The 22,803-nt window shown below is 47.6% G+C and overlaps 2 protein-coding genes across 16 annotated transcripts in view; both read left to right on the top strand.

The window, feature by feature from the left end:
* Positions 1 to 9,439, top strand: part of LOC123354114 (GEM interacting protein) — a 56,880-nt gene extending 47,441 nt beyond the window's left edge. For all 3 annotated transcript variants that reach the window (XM_044995799.1, XM_044995801.1, XM_044995800.1), the window contains 7 exons: positions 436 to 575; positions 945 to 1,133; positions 1,601 to 1,738; positions 2,326 to 2,522; positions 3,466 to 3,754; positions 6,786 to 6,906; positions 7,476 to 9,439. In XM_044995799.1, coding sequence (XP_044851734.1) covers positions 436 to 575; positions 945 to 1,133; positions 1,601 to 1,738; positions 2,326 to 2,522; positions 3,466 to 3,754; positions 6,786 to 6,906; positions 7,476 to 8,005 — 1,604 coding nt within the window. In that variant the 3' untranslated portion in view covers positions 8,006 to 9,439. The remainder of the gene's footprint in view (positions 1 to 435; positions 576 to 944; positions 1,134 to 1,600; positions 1,739 to 2,325; positions 2,523 to 3,465; positions 3,755 to 6,785; positions 6,907 to 7,475) is intronic.
* Positions 9,440 to 13,688: 4,249 nt separating this feature from the next.
* LPAR2 (lysophosphatidic acid receptor 2) overlaps positions 13,689 to 22,803 on the top strand; it is a 40,914-nt gene continuing 31,799 nt past the window's right edge. For 2 of the 13 annotated variants that reach the window (XM_044995707.1, XM_044995702.1), the window contains exons 1-2: positions 13,689 to 13,961; positions 19,109 to 19,177. The gene's annotated coding sequence lies outside the window, so the exon portion shown is untranslated. Of the gene's footprint in view, positions 13,962 to 14,000; positions 14,013 to 14,074; positions 14,262 to 15,441; positions 15,596 to 18,261; positions 18,408 to 19,108; positions 19,178 to 22,803 lie in introns of those variants that run through there. The other 11 variants (XM_044995705.1, XM_044995701.1, XM_044995706.1 and 8 more) reach the window with 10 other exon arrangements.

Here is a 22,803-nt window from a genome sequence, read left to right as displayed (position 1 = left end):
CAATTTGGATCTGCAGCCCCGCCATTGCTATTCCAGCTTTGGGCTCCCCACCCAACATACACAGCTCTGCTGATGCTCCTCAATCCCAAAAAACAGGCCCCTGCTATTCCAAACTTGGGCTCCCCCCAGCAGCTCTGTTGATGCCCCTCCCAATCCACAACCCCCAGTGGTATTCCAGCCCTGAACCTCAGTATAGTAGTGCTACTGCTGCTCAGTTATGACTGGCAGCAATGTCCCAAATTCTATTTCAGGCCCCTCCAGTTCAACCAATAACCACCAGTCATTATGTTGAGCACCCCTTATCTCAAATAGATAGCGCTACAAGAGATCTGCCCAGCTGTCTAGAGAAATGGGCTGCTAATTCTTTTGCATTTCTAGATGGCATGAGTGACTTTTTGAAATGTCTCCTTGTTATTTACATGGTTACTACACCAGAAAATGGATCATCCCAGTGTCAGTTTAAGAACATCTCTCTGTCAAGTGCAGCACAGACCCACCGGCTGCGGAAATTGCGGGGTCCATCCAAGTGCAGGGAGTGTGAAACCTTTATGGTCAGTGGCACGGAGTGTGAAGAGGTGAGAGAGCTCAGAACACCCTGGACTGTAGATAACCAGCTCCCCCTGACCCCTGTGTAAGGTATTTCACTGCAGGCATGTCCCCCCTGCAAAACTCTGTGAATGGGCCCCCCTCTGTGAGGCCAATAATTCAGTGCATGACCATCTCCCTGTCCCTCACCCCAGGCTGCTCTGCCATAACAGCTGAGGAAAGGGAGGCAAAGGGGAACGTATCTCCCAATGAGGCGCTTCTGCAGAAAGTGAATGGAGGGAACAGGAGAAGGGAGAGCCTGTGGTGTGCCCCAGTGGGACATACTTTCCCCAGCTTCTGGAGTGGTCCTTGCTGAACTGTAATTAGTGTCTAACTGCAATATCCTTCTACTATTGCAGTGCTACCTGACCTGCCACAGGAAGTGCCTGGAGAACCTCCTCATCACCTGTGGCCACAAGAAGCTGCCCAGCCGAGTGCCCCTCTTTGGCATCGACTTCACACAGGTCCCTCGGGATTTCCCGGAAGAGGTTCCATTCATAGTTGTGAAATGCACCTCAGAAATCGAGGCACGTGCCCTCGGAGTGCAGGTGAGCAGCACTGAGGTAGACTCCAGCACAGGGCCTGGTCCTGCTCCCGCTGGGGACCAGGATTATGCTCCTGTGGACTTTGACAGGAACCACATTAGGCCCTTACTTGGTACCTTTTGTCTCAAGGCACTTCACAAAGGGGTTTTCCCCAGTGAACCATTGATGGTGGCCTGGGCAGCTGGCACGGGTCACTTGGCATCAAGACAGACTAATTAAAATTCTCTCTAGTTTCCTCTAGCTCTGGTATTTTTAATGCCCCATCATGGGGGTAGCTGGGTACTGAGTCTCTGCACATCACCCTTTGTTTCCTGTCCACAGAGGGAAAGAGACAATGTCACATCCCTTCTTGGCCTTAGCTGCAGAAATTAAGCTGTCCTGTTAGTTCTTGGTCCCCTCCCCTCCTCTCCCCACTCTTCTCAGATTCTCTAACCAGGATCCCTTGACCTTTCCCCATTTCAATAATGCAGGGGATCTATCGGATAAGTGGAGCCAAGGCCCGGGTGGAGAAGCTCTGCCAGGCATTTGAAAACGGGAGGGAGCTGGTGGAGCTCTCAGAACATTCTCCCCATGACATCACTGGCGTCCTGAAGCATTTCCTGAAGGAGGTGGGTAGCAAATCCCCAAGAGGAGCTAGGATCAGTCGATGGTTACTTGCAGGCTCCTGGCTTCAGTTTCTGGTGCATCTCTGGGAGGATGGCAACCCCTGTTCCTGGCTTGCTCTCAGCTGGGTTTTTGAGGCACTGGGATGTGTTAATGTCTGTTTACTGTAGAATCAGGGATTAATTCCAGGCACTGATCTCCTAACTTCCACCTTCTCTGGTGCCATGGGAGTGACTGGGGCTCATGGCTTGCAGTGATAAAGGGCAGATGAGACCCAATGCTTCCCTGAGCAGTAGCAGGCCTGGGTTATTTCTGAGATTCCCCAAATATTAGTTTCAGGTGAACGGCAATTCTGGTGAGGCCTGGGCCTTCTCTGCAGGCCCTAGAAGTTCATGTGAAATCAGGGAGCCAATCACTTGCCTGCACATCATGGGGATAAGAGTTGGTATGAGCCTGGGAACATGCAGCTGAAGGGGGCCAGGGCTGCAGGGCCACTGACACCAGCAAAGGTCCTTCATGGGACTTTCCCTAGAGCATCAAATTGATCAAATAGGCAGGCTGCAGTAACACAATCTCTCTCATCTCACCACAGCTGTCAGGGCCAGTGCTCCTGTATGAGCTCTATGATGAATTCATTGCGCTTGCCAAGGACCTGCAGAGACCTGGGGAAGGGAAGAGAGACAGCTCAGGGTTCTCAGCAGATCCCATTCAAAGCATGAAGGACTTGCTGAGCAAACTGCCTGGGACTAACTACAACACCCTGCGACACCTCATTGCACATCTGTACAGGTGATGGGGACAAGTGGCTGGCTTGCTGATTAGTATCACCTGGATGGGTTGGGGATCTGTTAGATGCTAGTGCTGCAAAGAGATTGCTGCAGAGATCTTGCTCCCCAGAGGAGCATCTGGCACAGTGGCAGGTCAGTACCAGAAGAAGCTCTTAGAACACATCTACACTTGGAGTTGGAGTATAATTTCCAGCTTGAGAAAACATACTCGAGCTAGCTCTCCTTGAGATAGCATGCTAAAAACAGCATGTAGCCACAGCAGCACAAGTGGCGGGAGGGACCAGCTGCCCGGAGGATGAGTCTGGCATCACTGGCTCAGGACAGCTAGCCTCTCCTGCCATTTGCACTACTGCTCACGCTGCCACAGCCACATTCTGTGTTTAGCACACTAACTCGATGAGAGCTGGGAATTACACCCTCAGCTTGAAGTGCAGACATGGCTATAGCCTCCTTCGCTAGCAAAAGGGCAGGGTTAGACCCAAAGGGACAGCCATGAGGAGGGAAAAGCCCATTCAGAAGAAAGGCGAGACCCTCACAGCTCCCAACAAAGGAGAAGGAAAAGGCCCAGATAAGCTGTCTGGCCGCTCCTTAACTGATGGCGCTTCACAGTTAAACCAGGTGCAGAGCCAGAATTCCCATTAGGGCAATGGGAGACATGGGCCTGTGGCCCCAAGCTCCTTTCATCCAACGCTGACCAAGCATCTTCCCTTAGAGCTGGACTTTTCACCCAGCTCAGAGCAGTTTCCTGGATCACAGTGGAGTCTGAGCGTTGGAAACCAGAACTGTGTCCACCTCCCTCACACATCCAGCTCCTGCCAGGGTCGGGATGTATATCTGTACCAGGAAATGGTGCCATCATCTCCCCCACTAACCGCCCATTCCATCCCTCCCACTCGCTGCAATGGGGCTGAGAAGCCCCTAACCATGATGTTTTCCTTTCCCAGGGTGGCTCAGAGATACGAAGAGAACAAGATGTCTCCCAACAACCTGGGGATAATCTTTGGGCCAACACTGATCCGACCCGGCTCAGGGTGCGATGTCTCCATGTCGTGCCTCGTAGACTCTGGGTACCAGGCCCAGATTGTGGAGTTTCTCATTCTGAGCTACGAGAGGATCTTTGGGATGGATGACTTGCCTCCGTCTTTGTATGAAAACACTTTGCAAGAGGCCTTGGCAGAGAAGGACAAAGAGGAGAAGCAGAGCACCGAGAAAGCCCAGGGTGTGACCACAGAGGTACAGCTCGGAGACACTGAGCTGGGCCCTGTGACCCTGTTATAGTCACAGGGAGTTGGATTAGCGAGGAAAACGGGATCTTACAGAAAATGAAGCCACTTGGCATCTGTGGGTTATTCAGAGAGCAAAGAGCAGATGGGCAACTCCTGTGGAATGGGAGAACTGGAAGCAATTCCAAGCTACAGATCCCCAGACAGCTGTGAAGGATGTTTTGCTGCACATTTTAAAGAGTCCGATTCCTACAGAAAAGACGTGGGTTTCTCCAGACTACGTTACTCAGGATGTTGCTGTCTCTCAGTAGATAGTTTTACAGCTCGTGGAATGGATGATTGTATAAATAGCGAAGGATACAGCAGGATCCCCCGCCCAGACCTGCTGGGCTTGCCTCCCTCTGAGGCATAGTTCAGCTGTGGCTAGATAGGCTGTCAAGTATCAGGGGGTAGCTGTGTTAGTCTGTATCTGCAAGAACGAGGAGGAGTCCGGTGGCACCTTAAAGACTAACAGATTTATTTAGGCATAAGCTTTCGTGGGTAAAAAACCTCACTTCTTGATCTGAAGAAGTGAAGGTTTTTTACCCACGAAAGCTTATGCCCAAATAAATCTGTTAGTCTTTAAGGTGCCACCGGACTCCTCGTTTTTGCTAGATAGGCTGTGTTTCTGTGCTGCTGAGCGCTAAGCACCTCTCCAGCCCTCCCCATCTGCCTGACATTTATCTCACTATAATGCCTAGCACCCTTCCTCTTCAAAGCACTTTAAAACTTGAGGTAATTGGCAATACCTCCTGGGAGTTATGTCAGGGATGTTACTCACATTTTTTAGCTGAGTTACCTGAGGCAGAGAGAGGGAAAGTGACTTTCCCAAGGTCACAGGGGGAGTCAAAGCCTGAATGATCAGTATCTGTGTTCAGGCCACCAAGAAGGGGTGTGTGTGAGTGTGTATGTTGCTTCTTTTTCTTAATAGTCACATTCATGTCTGGTGAGCAGTGGTACTGCTTTTCCCATGGTTCCCAGTTACTGAGGCCTAAGGGAATTATAGGGACTGTGATCCCAGCTGAAAGCAGATATTAATCCGACAGTGCACCTGACTTCCATTCCCCATATGGAAAAGTCCAATATAATTTAATAGGGATGAATCTAATAAAACCTACTGAATATAATAGAGAATGATCCCCTTTCCATAGTTCGGAGTTGTTTTTAAAACCATCTGTCACAGGGTCACTCACCGCACTGGTGCCTCCTGCTGGCCATTTTGAGAATTAGCTCTGGTAAGCAGGTGTGCCCTCCGGTGGTGGTGGCTCTCCTGTCCTTGTCTCCACTTGCAGACCCAATCTCTCTGCCTCTGCTTTGTGGCACAGCCCTCCAGCCATGTCATAATCCAGGTTCCCCCTTCCAGGGGACTCCTTCTGCAACAGTCTAGCCGCTCCTCACAGCAGCTTGACAGTCCATAGCCTGGCCGCTTCTTCAGCAGCGAGTGGGGGGAGGAAGGGAGGGACGGACCCAGGCCCACCCACTATGGTGGGTCCCAGCCCAGGGACCCTGTAAATAACAGATTCCTGCTGCCCCTCCTTTCTTTCTCCACCGGTCTGTCTCAAATCCCTGGGCCACTTCCCCAGAACCTCTGGCTCCTTCATCCTCTTCCCAGGGCCTTGGGCCTGCAAGTCCTAGCAGCCCTGTTCACGGTACTAGTTTCTGCAGCCCTCTAGGAAGCCAGTCCCCTCCCTTGGGCTTCCTGCAGCAGAGTGGATTGCGCTGCCCACAGCTTCCTTTTATATGGGCTGGCTGGGCCCTGATTGGCTGGTCCAGCTGTGCAGCCACTGCCCTAATAGGCTGTTTCCTTGTAGCCCTTCAGGCTGGGTTTTAACCCTATCAGGTCCAGTGCGGGGCAGATGCCCTGTCACACCATCCTATATAATTCTACAGCAGGGATGGTTACTAAATTTTACAGGAAAGGTCAAAAATAATTGGCGGGGGGAGAGAATTAAGTTCTATAGGAGTTCTCAATATAATAGTAAAGCCAAATTGTGAGGATTTTGATCAATCCCTGAACAAATTCCCACTGACTTCCATGGGGAATTGGGCTCATAAGAGCAATGGTGTTCGGGCCCTACTGTAGCAGCCATCTCAGGCTCAGTCTAATAGTAATTACTTTGCTGTAATTAATGGTTATGTTTCTGTTGCTTCCCCCCACTTTGTCCGACTGCACAAAGACCGGCAAAGGAATCACTGAGCGAGGCTGCAGCATGACAGATAATGTGACTGCTGCCCCTTAATGCTGTGCATCATGACCTATCCAGAGGGAACCAGGGAGGTCACATGAATTTAGTGCCATTTTCATAATCAGTTTTCACTAAGCTTTTAATTGGATCATTCCTGATTTATATCGAGCATAAGGAACAGGTGGCTCTAAATAATGGGGCTGCGCGTCCATGCAGGGTTTTCTGAAGGTGCCATAAACCCAGGGAATGAACCTGGTCTCCCCACAACTCCAAGGCAGAATCATTCTAAAAGGGTCTGTTTTAATAGTGTGTAGGATACATGGATGTAAACCTTAGCACAGGTCTTGTTTCTCCTGCCAGAAAGCAATCCCTGCTCCTGAGGTGCCTTTTGTAGCAGGCAATATGATTCGATGGGCAGAGCACTGAATTGACACTTGGGACACCTGGGTTCTGTTGTCAGCTCTGACCAGTTGTGTGACCTTGGGCAAATCATCTCCCCACTGTTTCACCTCACAGCCTTTCTCTAGTTAGATTCTTCGGGGCGGGATTGTCCCGCACCCTGTGTCTGTGAAGCACCCAGTAAAACAGGGTCCTAACCCCAGCTCTAAGAGGCCTCTCCCTCTCTCGCTGAGCCTGCCAGCTTTAGCACTGTGGTTTTGCACTGGGCAAGCTGAAATGGAGATCAAGATATTTTCACCATTAGCCGATTAGCTTTGTTCCCTTGGCTACTGCAGCACTCAGGGAACTGCATATCACAATTAATCTGAAAGGAGAGCCCTGTCGAAACAGGTTCACAGTCCTGGCTTTTTCCTACAGAGTTTCTCCTTCAAGCATGATTCAAGTGAGGGCTACGTGTCCGATAAGTCATCTTCCAGTGAAGCCATCAATGAGCTGACAATGGAGGGAGCCCACAGTCCCCTGAGCACAGATCCCCTAGGTAAATGTCAAGCAGGGGCACATGGTCATGGAGCAGGTTTTGGGTTGGCTTGATCTGTGTTTATTGAACTTTCACAGCTTCCGTGTCTGCCTGTCTCTGCATGTGTCCCTGTGTATGGGGTAAGGCATGGCATCACCCTGCCACTTTCCTCCATCTAGGCAGCCCACTCCTCACTGCCTTTGGGCTAGCATGCCACTAGGTTTCAGTGTATTATGAGCCCTTCTCAGGAAGGGGTTTTCCTTCACTCCTCACAAGCCCAGCTGCTAGAGGCCAGGAGGCCTACAGTTACCCACCAGAGTCGATTCTCTAAGGTGTTGTAGGCAGGATTCACAGGCTTGAGAATGCAATGCCTGATCTCCCCTCACTTGCACCCATTTCACACCATGTCTCTGAAATTACTCCTGATTTACACCAGCATTAAGAGAGGAGGCTCAGTCCCCAGCACTGAACAGGGGAATGGCCTCCACTTGTGTGTTTGTACAGGGATTTGTAGTCACATTAGGTAGGCCGCACTGCTCTAGGCCGAGGGGCAACCTCATTTTAAAATAACTCTCTAATGTTTTGTTCAGATTTGAATAGAAATGACGGCTCTGAGCTGGAGGACCCTGAGGAATCAGTGCACGAAAAGCCAGATCCAGATTCTGATTCAGTTCTAGGGACGCAACCCAGGGGGTACTTCAGCCGGCAGCCTGTGAAGTATCCTCGAGTGGCACAGGCCAAAATGAGGCCAATCATTCATAAACCTTCCAGCTTGTCCTTGATGGCTGCTGCTCTGTCAAGCCCTCTGATGGAGGCTGATGCAGAAGGCAATCCTGCAGACTGCAGCCCTTTGACGAAGGAAGTCCTGGAGAAGAAAGGCAGCAGCAGGAGTAGCTCACCAGAGACCAACACACTGCAGCGACGTTCTGGAGGAAAACAGCAACTCAGACATTTTGAGATCACCCAGGAAACTGCCAGGATCGTCTCCAAGTTTCAAACCAACAACACTTCCACAGGGTCCCCTCAAGTTTCTCTGGAAAGGACAAGCACAGACTGCACTGAACCCGAACCAAACTCTGACCTGGAGACACCATCCCAGGAAAACCTTTGTGAACAATGAGGAGTGCACTGCTGGAAGTGAGACAGGCCTGCACTGCCACCAAGTGCTGCCTGCTGAATGGTGGGGACTAGGGTGACCAGATGTCCCGATTTTATAGGGACAGACCTGATTTTTGGGTCTTTCTTATGTAGGCTCCTATTACCTCCCACTCCACCCCTTGTCCTGATTTTTCACAATTGCTTTCAGGTCACCCTAGCAGGGACAGAGAAGGGGATGAGATGAGGACCCAATCCCAGCATCTCTGTTAGGGATGGAGCTTGCAGGAAAGACCTCTGCTATGAATTATCAGGAGGCTGTGGGTCAGCCCAGAATTTGCTTTTTTTACTGTTTAGCAAACTCCAAAAGACCATTCAGAAATAAGTCCAGAAGCTCTGTTATGGAAAGCAAACACCTGTGACTGGCGCCAGGAGTTTTTCTGCAAGGGATGGGTTGAGTGTGATACATAGCTTAGCCCAGTGTGAAGCAGTACAGAGAGAGCACCGATTACTTGGCTGTGGACACCTAGGCAGAGAGGAAATGACTGTAAAGATCAGGCCATTGGAGGAAACACTCACAAATGGTCACTTTCTTGAAGCTACAGACCTCCACTGATTTGTTTAGTTCACAGCATCCCTCATTTTTTCAGCACAAATCCAGTGAAGCGGTGTGTTTTGACATGGTTTGGGGCTTCCACTGCTGCAATTTCTATTTTCTATAAACAGATAAAATCATGTTTCTTTTAGGAAGGAGAAGAGATTGTGCCATCCAGTGAGCAGCCTCAGTATGTTACTTTATCTCGATTCCATATCTCTGCTTTTCCAACAGACCCCTCACTCTCTAGCATCTCTAACTGTTGTGTCACAAACATAATCCCTTGAACCCATTACAGAAGGGCACATTTTCACTAATCCAAAGCAAGACTAGTCTTCCATTTCAGGATCACAATAAGACACCCCCCACATGCACAGTGATCATTCACCAAGGAGCCCTATTCTGATGGTGTCAGAACCAAACTAAGCTCATGTGACTTTTGTCTGAGTAAAGATCTCAAGATTAGGACCCAGATGAATACATGGGTTTTATGTAATGAGCTAACACTGACATATGTGAAATAAAATGATGAGTAGCTACTTGGGGTGATTTATTGTAATAGGGTGCATACTGTGATCCACTGATATGGATTTTCTTGGTTTCTGGTTATGTACAGGGTGAAATTCATCCCTGTGCAGAGGGCAGTGCAAGGACTAGCCGCCCATTTAAGCTACTTTTGCATGGGGTGAATTTCTCCAATAGTGAGCAGCTGTTGAGCTACTCGTGTCTGAACCAGGAAGCCATAGGCCAGGGGTGGCCAACCTCTGGCTCCGGAGCCACATGCGACTTTTCAGAAGTTAATATGCAGCTCCTTGTATAGGCACCAACTCTGGGGCTGGAGCTACAGACACCAACTTTCCAATGTGCCGGGGTGCTCATTGCTCAACCCCTGGCTCTGCCACAGGTACTGCCCCCACTCCACCCCTTCCCGCCCCCTCCTCTGAGCCTGCCGTGCCCTCGCTCCTCCCCCTCTCCTTCCCAGAGCCTCCTGGACCCCATGAAACAGCTGATCGGGAGGTGTGGGGAGGGAGGGGGAGGTGCTGATCGTCGGGGCTGCCGATGGTTGGGAGGTGCTGGGAGCTGTGGGGGAGTGGGGGGAGCTGATGTGGGGGCTGCTGTTGTATTACTGTGGCTCTTTGGTAATGGACATCGGTAAATTCTCAGGTTCAGGTTGGCCACCCCTGCCTTAGGCAAATGGTTAACGCTAATATTACATCTCTCAGCATCTCTCTCTTTCTTCTGATAAAGTTGGCCACCTTCTTTTTTCTCTTGCCTTATCCCTGATCTTTTTGTTTGTTCCTGTTTCTTAACAAGATCCTAAAAGAAATGCTAAGGATTTACTCGCAGCAGTTGTAGAGCTTGGACCAGAAAATGGGGGAAATCACCTACTCACTCCACATCGTACCTCAAAAGATGTGTATTTAATGTTAATATGTTGCTTTGTATTCTGGAGTATTAAATTATCTTTTAATAAAATTCATTTCCTTAGTAAGTGTTAGGGAGCTTTATTATAAGTTCTTTATGTCCTGTTTGTTTGTTAAATGAGCATTATGTGGTATGTGCCAACAGTGCCCTCAACCCTTTATAAGACAAAAATTAAAGACTGTTTCTATGCTGAAGAGCTCACCATCTAAGGGACTGACACAGATAAGTCAAGACACTCGGCAAGAGCCGGAAGAGGAAGGTAACCCAGATTTTCCTTTCTTGCCTCACATTTGAATTGAATTTTACAGGATCAGGTGCTGCCTCCACAGCCCTCCTAGACCATCGCCCTGAGAGCAAGAGGCTAAATCTACAGTCTGAACTATGATCCCCTGGGTGACACGTACAGGCTGCCATCAGGCTGCACCTTATGAAATCTGTACTTTGCAAATCTGTCAAATAGATTCCAGTAAACAAGAGCCACGAGGCAGCTCACATCTGCCCAGACAATTTTTTGATCTAACAATATTTAAACACATTAAACCCATTTTGATCGTGGCAGGATTTAAATCCAGAAAATATGCCACTGAGCAAATTTGTACATGGACTCTGTAGAACAGATCTTTGGCCAATGTACATTGTTATCACTGTATTGACTTCAATGGAGCTGACAATTAACTCCAGCTAAGGCCCTTCCCTCATGTGTCCACCGGATGGCACCCAAGAGTCTACATGACCAGTGGTCTATTTCCCTGCCGCTAATGTGTCTGTTGGCTGCCTATGCTGCTCTGAACAAATGCCGCCTTTCTACTGCACTACTTCATACCGACTTCCTAACACACACAGCTCTTCTGGCTGCAGTGTTTATTTTTAACAAATTAAATTATTTTATTTTGTACTTCCATTCTAGGATCTGAAAGTACTTTGGAAAGGCAGGTCAGTATAATTTAATCCATTTTACAGATGGGTAAACTGAGGCACACCCAAATGCTAGACCCAGGAAGATAAGCCATCTCACCAGACTCCCTGACAGTAATACAGCCAATTCCCTAGACTCCTATTACAGCTTTTGAAGATTCACTCTCTCTGGGAACATGGGAATTGCCAGACCAGGAGTCCAACCATAGGCGCCGACTCCGTGGTGGGTGCTCTGGGGCTGGAGCACCCGTGGAAAAAAATTGGTGGGTGCTCAGCATCCACTGGCAGCTTCCCGCCCTGTCCCCCTGCTCCAGCTTACCTCCACCTCCTCCGTGAGCCCGCTGCCACATCCTGCTTCTCCCCGACCCCCCCAAGCACTTGTGCTGCCAAACAGCTGATTCGTGGGACAGGGAAGGAAGGGGGAGGAGGGGGAATGCAGTGTGCTGGGGGAAGAGGCAGGGCCGGGGAAGGGAGGGGGCAGAGTTAGGGCGGGGACTTTGGGGTTGGGGTTGGAATGGGGGCAGGGCCAGAGGCGGGGAAAAGGTGGAGTCAGGGCATGGCCAGGGGCGGGGAAGGCGGCGGGGGGGGGGGCACAGGCACCCACCGGCGCTGGAGAAAGTTGGCGCCTATGAGTCCAACTAGATAAGTATCACATATCTGACAGTAGCCAACACCAGCTGCTTCGGACAGAAGTGCAGGAACCCTTCAGGAGGCAGCAATGGGATAACCTGCCCCCAGGGGAAGTGCCTTCCTGACAGAGAGATGTTGAGACTCCTGCCCTGAAAAAGGAGTCTTTATGGCCCTTCCACAAGTCTTGGTTATTTTTAATCCATGCTATAATGCTGGTTATTCTTGTTATCCCTTTAAATGTCGAAGATTTTCCGTATATGCACTGTTGTTGTAGCCGTGTTGGTCCCAGGACATTAGGAGACAAGGTGGGGGAGGCAATATCTTGTATTGGACCATCATCTGTTGGCGAGAGAGACAAGCTTTCAAGTTACACAGAGCTCCTCCTCAGGTCTGGAAAAGGCACTCAGTGTCACAGCTAAGTACAAGACTGAACAGATAGTCTAGCATAACTAGCCAGCACATATTCTTAAGGGATCAACCTTTTCCTTCTAAACTCTTGACCGCAAATATATCATGTGGCGGTGAGTTCCACAGGACTTGGGCATTGTGTGAAAAAGCATATGCTACTGGAGCTGATGCATATGCTACTCTTTGTAGGGGAGGCTTTAAAGCCTTTGCCTAATCAAAACAGTACGATTTCTGCCATCCAGCTATACCCTCTGCTTTTCCTTCAGGCATTCCAATAAATACAAAAATGCTGCTTGGGAAAATGTGCTCACTGTTCTCTAGTAAATCCACATTACTCACTGCTTTCTGCAGGGCTGGTATTTATTCAGTGTAATCATTGTCAGGGCTGTCTTTCCATCCAGGGCTCTAGCACTGCCAAGCCTCTCATACGTGGAGGGAGAATCTGTCAATATGGATGGACAGTCAGGCAAATCTTTCCCACTTGTGATGGGTTTGCTGTGTGCCTTAGAGAAACATTTAAAAAGCTATTCACTCTGTGATGTTTTACGTTTTCCCAGTTAGCATCCCTGGAGATGCAATTAGTTCTTATTGTGATGTGCCTATGATATGAATCCCCAAACACATGTCTTTGTTCTCTGTCTGATCAAATTACAGGAATAAAGGGAAATGACCCCTAAGAACACAAGAATGGCCACACTGGGTCAGATCAATGGTCCATTTAGCTCAGTATTCTGTCTTGTGACAACGGCTGGTGCCAGGTGCTTCAGAGGGAATGAACACAACAGGGACGCCATGCCATGTCATCCAGTCCCACTTTCTGGCGGTCACAAGCTAAGGACATCCAGAGCATGGGGTTGTATCCCTGACCATCTTGGCTAATAGCCATTGATGGACCAACCCTCCCTGAACTTATATAATTATTTTTTTAACCCAGTTATATTTTTGTCCTTCACAACATCCCCTGGCAATGAGTTCCACAGGTTGACTATGCATTGTGTGAAGTAGTACTTCCTTTTGTTTGTTTTAAACCTTCTGGTTTTTGTGCTACGTGAAGGGGTAAATAAACTTTCCTTATTCACTTTCTCCACACCATTCATGATTTTCCTCAAGGTTGCATGAAGTTAAAGAATGGAGGTCACAAACAAAGGCCTGGAGGAGCTGACTGTCTCTTGGCCTTTGGGGAAAAAATCTAGCTTATCTGTGTTTCTTCCTTATTCAGTGTAACCAAGAAACAAGCTGCAAATGACCCATGACAGATGCAGTGGAAGTGGAATGAAGGGTAGCCGTGTGTATATTTTAGGGATGCTGCAGGGATCACTAGGCTTTGATTCCATGGGGACAAATTAATCTAAATTCAAGGTTTCCATCTTAAATCATTAATAAAAAAAAAAGAAAAAAAAAGATCCTGCCCACATTTCCCTACTATCCAGCTACCAAACAATGAAGCATCTAAATTGGTATTTTGCCTCTTCTCTCTGTGGGGTGCAAAGAAATGTGGTCATTCCAGCCCCATCCCCCACAGCATTACTCTGAGCTAACAAACCAGAAGATTAGAGCATTAATTGCAATAGCCTTTCCAGCACAGACAGGAAGCAGAATGCCTTACCAAAGGCAGCCTGAAGATGCTGTGCATTCCCCCTCAACTGCCAGCTGCAGGCCACATAATTTAAACCAGTTAGCTGTAATCACTGCCACATGCAGGCATTTTCTTCATATTCTCCCCTCACAGTATGAGTCACTCAGTTTAAATATGTTGCTCCAGAGAAGGGTTTTCTAATTAAACTTAGCTGCCTCTCGCTGGGGATCCGAGAGGGTCTGCACACAGTTGGACAGGCTCCCAGACAGAAAGAACGGTCCAAAATCATTCTAGCTAATCTATCCATTCATCCCTCTCATTGTGGTATCTAAATGCTTGTATTTTTAGGGTTAGGCCTCCTTGACTGTGGATACTGACCCAGGTCAGGTGACTGAGTCCAAGCCACACATTTCCATCTTCCACAGCTTTCTGGTGAGTCACACTTTTATTGCAACCCAGCAGAGACTGGGGAGAGAAGGCAGAGTATGTGATTTCCTTTCCTTTGAGACCGAGGCCCATCCTCTGCTTTGATTTACCTCTCACAGGACTCCAGCAGGGACTGTGAGAAGCTCTTATTCTACCACTGCTTTTGAAATTGAGTGATGGAAAATCCAGGCTGAGTCAGATATCACAGGCACCATTTCCTAGCAGAGAGATTGAACTCGCTAGGGAACAGCATCCCGAGGGCGGTGTTGGAAGCCTCTTCCCCAGTGTGGTGGAGTTCTGATTAAGGCAAGAAGATCTGTCTTTTGTAAACACCTTGTTTTTTAAAACATATTACATAACACAGCAATGGCTGCAAGAGGCATTTCGAGGTCTTACTGTGTTAACAACTAGATTGATTGTGAGGGCATCAGTGGTTGAGGCTGCAGGGAAATATATTCTGGGCCAGCAAGCTTGGGGGCCTGGGGTGTCCTCCAGACTCTGTTTTTTCAGATGTATCTAATATTTTATTTTGTTCTTGGAAGTTTAAATGTAAGAGCTCAAACTAATTCACATGGGGAAGCACTGTGCCCCCAGACTCCTTCATGTCTTTGATGCCTTGTTTCTACTTTAAAGGACTGGTCCTCAAGTGCGTATTGCAGGGTGTAATTCACAGTCCTGGATAAGTATCAGAGGGGAGCTGTGTTAGTCTGGATCTGTAAAAGCAGCAAAGAGTCCTGTGGCACCTTATAGACTAACAAACGTTTTGGAGCATGAGCTTTTGGGTATTCACCCATGAAAGCTCATGCTCCAAAACGTCTGTTAGTCTATAAGGTGCCACAGAACTCAGTCCTGGATAAGTCTATGAAGTGGAATTGTCCCCAGCCAGGTCTCATTCTCACTTCCCACTTCAAAGCACGGGCAGAGAATCCCTTGTGTATTGGCCTATCTGCTGCTATTGCTATTCTGCTGCTAGCTGTTTGCAAGGCAGCTGCTCTCTGACCCTGTAGCTCTGAGCTGGTTCCTAGGGGATGCAGTTACGATAGGTTTACAGATCATTGGGAGGTAAAGCCCTAGTAACCTTACCAAGGAGACTTTTATCAGCCAAACCATCAAGAAACAAACCTCTTGCTTTGAGCTTCTTTTCATCAGTCAATATTAATTCAGGATAATGCAATCTCCTAATCCAGCCAATGAAGACGCTTCTGAGTCTCAGCAATACTCAATGACCCCCTTATCACAAAGTGAATTAAAGGCCTGAGGGTTTCACAACTGGAAACCTTGATTCCAGGCTGGGAGCCTCCTGGCACCATCATTGTGATGCAGCAGTTGGGTTAAAGAAACTGAACCTGATTAGGAAAATTCAATTATCCATTAAAATTGTGAGGTTAACTATAAGGTGAAATGTTACCAAAAAGGGCCATAGTTCTGGGACTTTGTGTTAGGAACCAGGAAACACAAATAGTCTCCTGGCAACCTAACCAGCACAGCTGGCCTGTAGTGGCCTGTTTGATTGGCTACCCTGCCTGATTGGTGGGAAGAGTCCACGGATCAGCTTACACCCAGCAGCAGGAGCAGTGATGGTTGTTCAAAGCCTTTGTTCCTGTCTGTTAGCTGCTTGTTCCAGCCTTGCCTTGTTCCAGGTAACCTGGCTCTGACCCTGGGCTCCTATTCCTGGCTACTGACTCCTGCTCTTATGGGGGGGGGAGGGCTTTTATCAGCAAATAGTAACATATTTTTTTCATTTCTGCCTGGCACATTTCCCCTTCCCCCAAACCCCCAACACAGTTATGTCTTGACATATTCAGCAAATGTCAACTACTAAACCTTCCAATGAAAGGGAAAACAGCTAGTAACTGGCTCAGATAAAGTTCATTACCCACATAATACCATATTGCTAGGCAGGTATCACTTCCCATGTCCCCCAGACACCTGGCTCCCTCTCTTTACACATCTCACCTGGAAACCTGAGTTTTCTCCCCCTCCCCTCGGCCACTGACATTGAGTGAGTGCAGCGGGGCCCGGATTAAACACCCACTGCATAAATGGGACTCCCTCCCTTGGTTCTAGTGGGTCTAGGATCAAGCCCTAAATCTATTTTCCCCTACCCAGAGGGCCAAATTCTGCTCTCATTGAAACCAGTGTAAATTTGAAACAACTCCACAAGCTAAAGGGGCAGAGCCTGGGCCTGTGTTGTTTGATTTTGACTTTGGGATCAGTATTTTTGTGTTGTGCATGATTGATGCAGATTAATGACCCTTTAAACTTAATACTCCATTAACAGCTGCTGTGTGCAGCAGAAAAATGTGGGTTATGGGTCAAATCCTCCCCTCAGTTACACATTTCCATCTTCCATGAATATCAACCAGACCAGTGGTTTTCAACCTTCTTTCATTTATGGACCCCTCCAAAATTTCAAATGTACTTGCAGACTCCTTTGGAAATCTTAGAGATAGTCTGAGGACCCCTAGGGTGTGTGGACCACAGGTTGAAAACCAATGAACTAGAGTCACTTACATTAAACCAGTAACAGAATCCCATAGAAACTAGAGCTAGACGGGAAGGATCTAGCAGGGCATGGAGGCCAGGATTTTTGAAGAAGCCTTAGCCACCCACTTTCATTAAAATTGGGCACCTAAATCCTTTAGGCTTGGTTGAAAATCCCATTCTCCTGCCAGGAGCCACTGCAGGAGTGTTCCAGACAAGGTCCTCTCCAGGGCCACCCTTTTCCAGTCCAGTTTTAAATGTCTCAACGTCAGATTGAATTTCAGCATCTTTCCCTCTTCACTCTCAACTTAAATGGGGCAGGCAGGAACACTTCAGAATAAGCTGGTAATTTGTAGTTTCTCATGGTCTTGCTGCCTACTGCTTTGTTCTTTATTATCTGGCATTTGTTTTTAAATAAATGAAGGCTCTGCCTCCTGTTCTGGAAGGAGCATCGGTGAGTTAATTGAGGCAGGATCAGGGAAGCTCAGTCAGAGTTTGCTGACTTACCTTCATCATCTCTTGGTGTCTCTGCTTTCAGAAACAGAGCTCAACACCTGAAGGAGATCAAGGGAGCAACCACCTTTGGGTGACTGTTGTAGCAATAAGCAATAATGAGGGGTAAGGAAGAAGAAATGGGGGATCCCCCCATATTCTTCTCTCCCCAGGATATGTTTAAAACGCTTATGAGACTGTCCTGCACAAAAGATCCTAACACTGAGACATTAATGCAACATTATGTCCCAGAAGGTTTCCCTCCTGCAATAAAGGTGAACTTAGAACATTAGAGCTGAGGCTTCTAAATACTTAGATGGTGGTAGATTCTTAGCTAAGGTGCCAACTGCAGTGTTCACTTTATTTATTTGTAGAGACAAAGAGCTAGCAGTTCTTCCCTCGTGGATTCTTTCGCAAGGAGGGACTCAGCTCTTCTACTGTTGCCACAAAAGAGAAAATCTTAGAAGTCTTTATAAGACCTTTAATCCGCCCAGCACCCCATTAGAACAGCAGGAACACTTTCTTCTTCCCAGAGATAGTTGATTCTCACTACAGCTAGAAGTCTGTGGGCAAGGCTAAATGGTTATTGCAGGAGCTGGTTGAATTATTTGCTGTGGAATAATGATCTTGCTCCTATTGAAATAAATGGCAATCCTCCTGCTGGCTTCAAAGGTACAGCATCATGCTGAATGTGCATTGGAAATGTCGACCTTTTTTCTCTTTGCAAGCAATTTACAACTTGATCCAGACTTTCTTATTCATACTTTGCCAGGTAGTTCATGCAAATAATTTCCAGCCTCTGGAAAATTGTTCTTTGACTAATCACTATTCTTGATGTGTGTCTGGACACCTGACTCATGGGGTATTGACTCTGCTCTCTGAGTGCATGTTTGACGTGTTTAAAACTGGGGATTAATGGATAACAAATAATACACTTACAAAATGCATTTTTGGATTAATAATTGTAATGCACTGTCCCAGTGCATGCGATCGGGATTCAGGGATGATGCAGTCACTTAGCACCTCCCATCTGAGGAACTTAAAGCATTCTGCAAATGTGAACTAAATGAGCCCAATTCAGCCTTGAGACAGGGGCATGATGTTCTCTCTAGTTTAAAGATGGAGAATATGGGGGTAACTTGGGGAAGGAAATGGGGTTCTCAGAAGCTGTTACAATTATTAAAGAAACTGAATGTCCTCTACAGTAAAATACGTAAGCCCAGATGTATTCTATTTGATGTTTAAATGTATTTATTGACTTGTTTGAAATGAGTGTAATAAACTTCTAAAGGCTTCTTGCTGCAGCCATGAGTTCAGCGGAATCCATTCCAGGGTCCTAAGCAATGCCAAAGGATTGCGCGAAGATGTGTCTCTGTGCACTGCAATTCCTGCAGAGCTCATGAACTGTGGTGGATCAGTTCTCAATTTCTAAGTTACATCTAGGTGCTCAAAGAAGGGGCAGTGGTGTTATGCCAGGTAACAGAGGTAGAAATAACTGCAATGCGGGATATGGTACTCGGTATATGTGTAGTTTTGTCTCTTTACTTTAAAAAAAAAATTGCTAATGTCGCCCTTATGCACCATGCTTTCTTCGTTTCAAGTTCCTTAGCTCTAGCAAATACCAGTTCAAGAAATTACATTCTGCCTCCCTAAATTACTCCTGCAGTTTCCATTGGTTACAATATTCACTTTTACTTCTTGTCCTAAACTGTTGTGTAGCACTGCTGTGTGTTGCTGTCAGGGGCGGCTCTAGGTATTTTGCTGCACCAAGCACGGCAGGCAGGCTGCCTTCAGGGGCATGCCTGGGAGAGGTCCTCCGGTTCCACGGCTTCAGCATACCCGCCGTCGAATTGCCGCCGAAACCGCAGGACCGGTGGACCTCTTGCAGGCAAGCCACCGAAGGCAGCCTTCCTGCCCCCTCACAGCAACCGGCAGGGCGCCCCCCCCCTCCCCCCCCGCGGCTTGCCGCCCCAGGCACACGCTTGGCGTGCTGGTGCCTGGAGCCGCCCCTGGTTGCTGTGTTTCATACCAGAGGTGGCCACATATTTTCAGTGGTCGGTGAAGTGATCTGTAGCTATGGTTTGTATATTAGCTTGTAACCAACTTTGGGATCCTGCAGGGTGTTATATGAATGCAATATATTGACAGTGTTATCCTTTTATTTTTGTATTTATTAGAACAGAACATTTAACTATCTGCTAGCAGATCAGAGGAGGAAGTGTGCTGGGTGGAAGATGCAGTGGAAAGTGAGTGTTTCTCTGAATTTCTTGTTGGGTCCAAAAAACACATCAGGAACAGAAATGGATGATGTGGTTTCTATTCTTGTTTTTGTTTCTTTTAAGTTTTATGTTACAGTGATTTATTCCTCTCTTGTGGACACATGGAGCCAACGGTGCTTGTAGCAACACAGAGAGCAGGAGCATGAATTAGCTGAATATATGAATATCAAATGTTTAGCCAAGCCTTGCACGTTTCAAACATTAGAAGACTATTGTGCTCACTGGACTGAATGCTTAGACAGTGGGTGACAATCTGCTTCTGCCCTTTAATTTGCAACATGGCCCAGACACGCCCTTGGGTGTTGCACACCTTAATATACACAAGTCAAGTGTATGCAACAGAGAAAATCTGGAACAAATTAAATTAAATGTGCACGTCTGGGCATTTAGATCAACTGTTTGTGGCTGGAATCCTTTCAGAGCACTGGCTGCCCTCCTCTATCATTTATTTTAAAAAAAGATTTGTAGAGCTGTAATTCAGTCTGTGCCTAAACAGTCAGTTTGAGATATTTAGCAGTGAGGGCCTGCGTGACTGTCAGCTTTGTTGCCCTTTAAACCAATTTAATATACACTTAAATGTTTTTAATATATGACAGTTCCGTAAATGCAGCTGTCAGGCTTCCTACTCTCCAGACGCGAAGGGCTTAGTTATAAGTAAGGCTGGGTGTTTGTCAGGGTAAACGTCAGAGCTTTTTTGTGGCCAAAAAAAAGCTTTAAAAAAGGGAAAATGACTTGATCTGTAATGTTTTTAATTATTATTACGTTTATTTTCCATTGGAAAAGGGCTAAATGCTTGATCTCAAAGCTTATAGGAGTATAATGTTAACAAAATGGCACAAAAAAGAAGCAAATGTGTAACAATGAATGGGAGAGAGTTGCAAACCAGGTGACAGACTGACTTCTTATTAAAAAACGCTAAATGTCACAGGGCCAGATGAGGTCTCAGTTGTGGAGTAACTCCATGGACGCTAACACAACTCTGCCTTTATCCATGTACAATGGAGATCAGAATCTGCCCCCTGGAAATCTTGTCTTGTGAAAAACAAAAAGCCTTGGACCCTGATTCCTGCATTTGGATCTTCTGGAGCAGACCCCTGTACCAAGCCCTGAGGATCCAATTACAGGATCAGGGCCCAATAGGGTTGCCAATTTTGGTTCGGCGGATTCCTGGAGGTTTCACCAAATGGCATAATATTTAATTAAAGATTAATCTTTAATTCCTTTAGACTCCAGGAGAAGCCTGGAGGGTTGGCAACCTTAGGACCCAAGTGAGGAGGTTTCATGACGGACTCCAAACCCTTTTGTAAAACGTTTGCTCCCAGGCAGATGCCGTGGTGAGGCTCTCGCCTTGCTGCAGCCCCCTGACGCCTGCCCTGTAGGTGGGGAGAGGGCTACAGCATGGAGTGGGCAATGCTGTGAAATGTTTTGACACATGCTAGTAAAACCTGCCACTGATGGGGCCAGATCCTGAAGTCTACAGCTGTACACTAGGCAGTGCTGTATAGTGGCTAGAGCATTAGATTCCAACTCAGGAGACCGAGGTTCTGTTTCTGGCTCTGCTACTGTCCGGTTGAGTGACCTGGGATAAGTCATTTTCACCTCTCTGAGCCTCAGTTTCCCCATCTATAAAATGGGAATAATGGTATTTTGTAAAGTGGTTTAAGATCTACTGATTAAAAGTGTTATATAAGAACAAGGTATTATTATTAGTCAAGCAAAGATCCTGTTGGTTTCACCGGGAGCGTTGCCTGAGTTGGGAGGTCAGGATTTGGCCCTAAGGCAATTTGGTGCAAGAAGTCACTTTGGGTTAGAGTTAGGTGCTTTGTTCAGGATAAAGCTGCAGTTCTGCTGTAGCCATGCAGCCTCCAGCTGGAGGCCTTTGGGAATTGGTTTTGTTTTTTATTTCCAGACTTAAGCAGAAAGGCATGCTAAACGGTTCTTGTGACTCTCCAGCCATAAGCTGCAGGCATCTGACTCCAAACTGAACAGAGACCTGGGGGAAATGGGTTTTCAGCGAGAATTCCTATAAAGGCAAAGACTGAGGCGTGTGGTTCCCTTCCTTTCCAGCGAGTGCAAACTAAACAGGGAGCCTTCATCTCCTGGGGCTGCAGCCATGTCCAGAGCGAAGCAGGGTGCAGCCTCCCTATGAAAGGAAACGGTGCCAGGGCTGCCCACGTGCAGCTCACGGGGAGGGAACTTCCACCTCATTTTGTTTGTATTGACAATAGTGCAAAGCGCCAGATAAAATTCTCTTCGGATAAAAATGAGGCCGAGTCCGGTTTCATAAACACTGCGACCCAACTTGAGTTTAACCTTAATGTGGCTTCCCATAACATGACATCACGCAGGGGCCAGGCTACCTTCCTATTGCAAAGAGCTGCATCTGCCTGCAAAAATGCCTCCTCCCTTAAAGGATAAATCTCCTCCTTCCTGTGTGAATTAGGAGGAGAGGTGCAGGGGCCCCGGACCATCCTGTCTCCAAACAAAACAGCCGCACTAACAACCCTCTCTTCCCTCCCTGCTCTGTTTCCTCTCAGGGCTTGGCTACACTTACAAATTTGCAGCGCTGCAGCAGGGTGTGAAAACACACCCTCTCCAGTGCTGCAAATTGCGGCGCTGCAAAGCGCCAGTGTGGTCAAAGCCCCAGCGCTGGGAGCGCGGCTCCCAGCGCTGTCCGTTATTCCCCACAGGGAGGTGGAGTACGGACAGCGCTGGGAGAGCTTTCTCCCAGCGCTGGCGCTTTGACTACACTTAGCGCTTCAAAGCGCTGCCGCGGCAGCGCTTTGAAGTCTAAGTGTAGCCAAAGCCTCAGCTGCTGCAGAACAAATGCTTTCTGCTTAGAGGGTGCTAGGGTGTCCAGGAATTGTGCAAAGTGCTATTAAATTGCTGCACCTTTTCAAATCACTCCCAGGGTAGTTACCTAACGGACGTCACATGGTGCTGGGTCAGGAACCTAGCTGCATTTGAGTCACTCGTGTCCAGTCCATTCTCGTGCTCATTTATTCCTTGTGCTTTCAACAGTTTCTCTAACAAGGTCATCTTGATCAGATTCCAATCTGGACTGATCATGTTCTGCTGAACTTCACTCCCCCTGGAATTTTAGGCCTTGTCTATAATGGGAATTTGTCCTGATTCTAGCCACCAAAACCCAGCCACTGATGCAGCTATAGCAATGCTAACCCCAAGTGCAGGCAAGTCCTGGAGTAACTACAGCAATGGGTGGCTGTTGATTGCTGGAACTGAAGCAAATTTCCATTGCAGATAAGGTTACAGTTGGGCATACCATTCAGTCCTAAACTGCCATGCAGTGCTGTTGTACTCTGGCAAATAGTTGCTATGTTCCACCCCAGAGGCAGCTGCATTTCAATGACAATGGGTGCTGTGATTCCCATACTTTTAAAACACTTTCAGATGGATGGTGATATAAAGGTTGGCTATTATCCTGAGGAGGCAAGGAGCATTTGTGACTTCCTGTTAGGGTTGGGAATCCCAGGGCCATTGGACTTTGGGAAGCTTTCATTTGAGCAGTTATTTGCAGAGAGTTGTAGTGGGGAGGGGGGGTGTCTCTTACAGGAGATTTCCAACATTCCTAG

Source organism: Mauremys mutica, chromosome 20 (genome assembly GCF_020497125.1).
Source record: "Mauremys mutica isolate MM-2020 ecotype Southern chromosome 20, ASM2049712v1, whole genome shotgun sequence".
NCBI lineage: Eukaryota > Metazoa > Chordata > Testudines > Geoemydidae > Mauremys > Mauremys mutica.
This window is presented reverse-complemented; position numbering and strand designations above follow the sequence as displayed.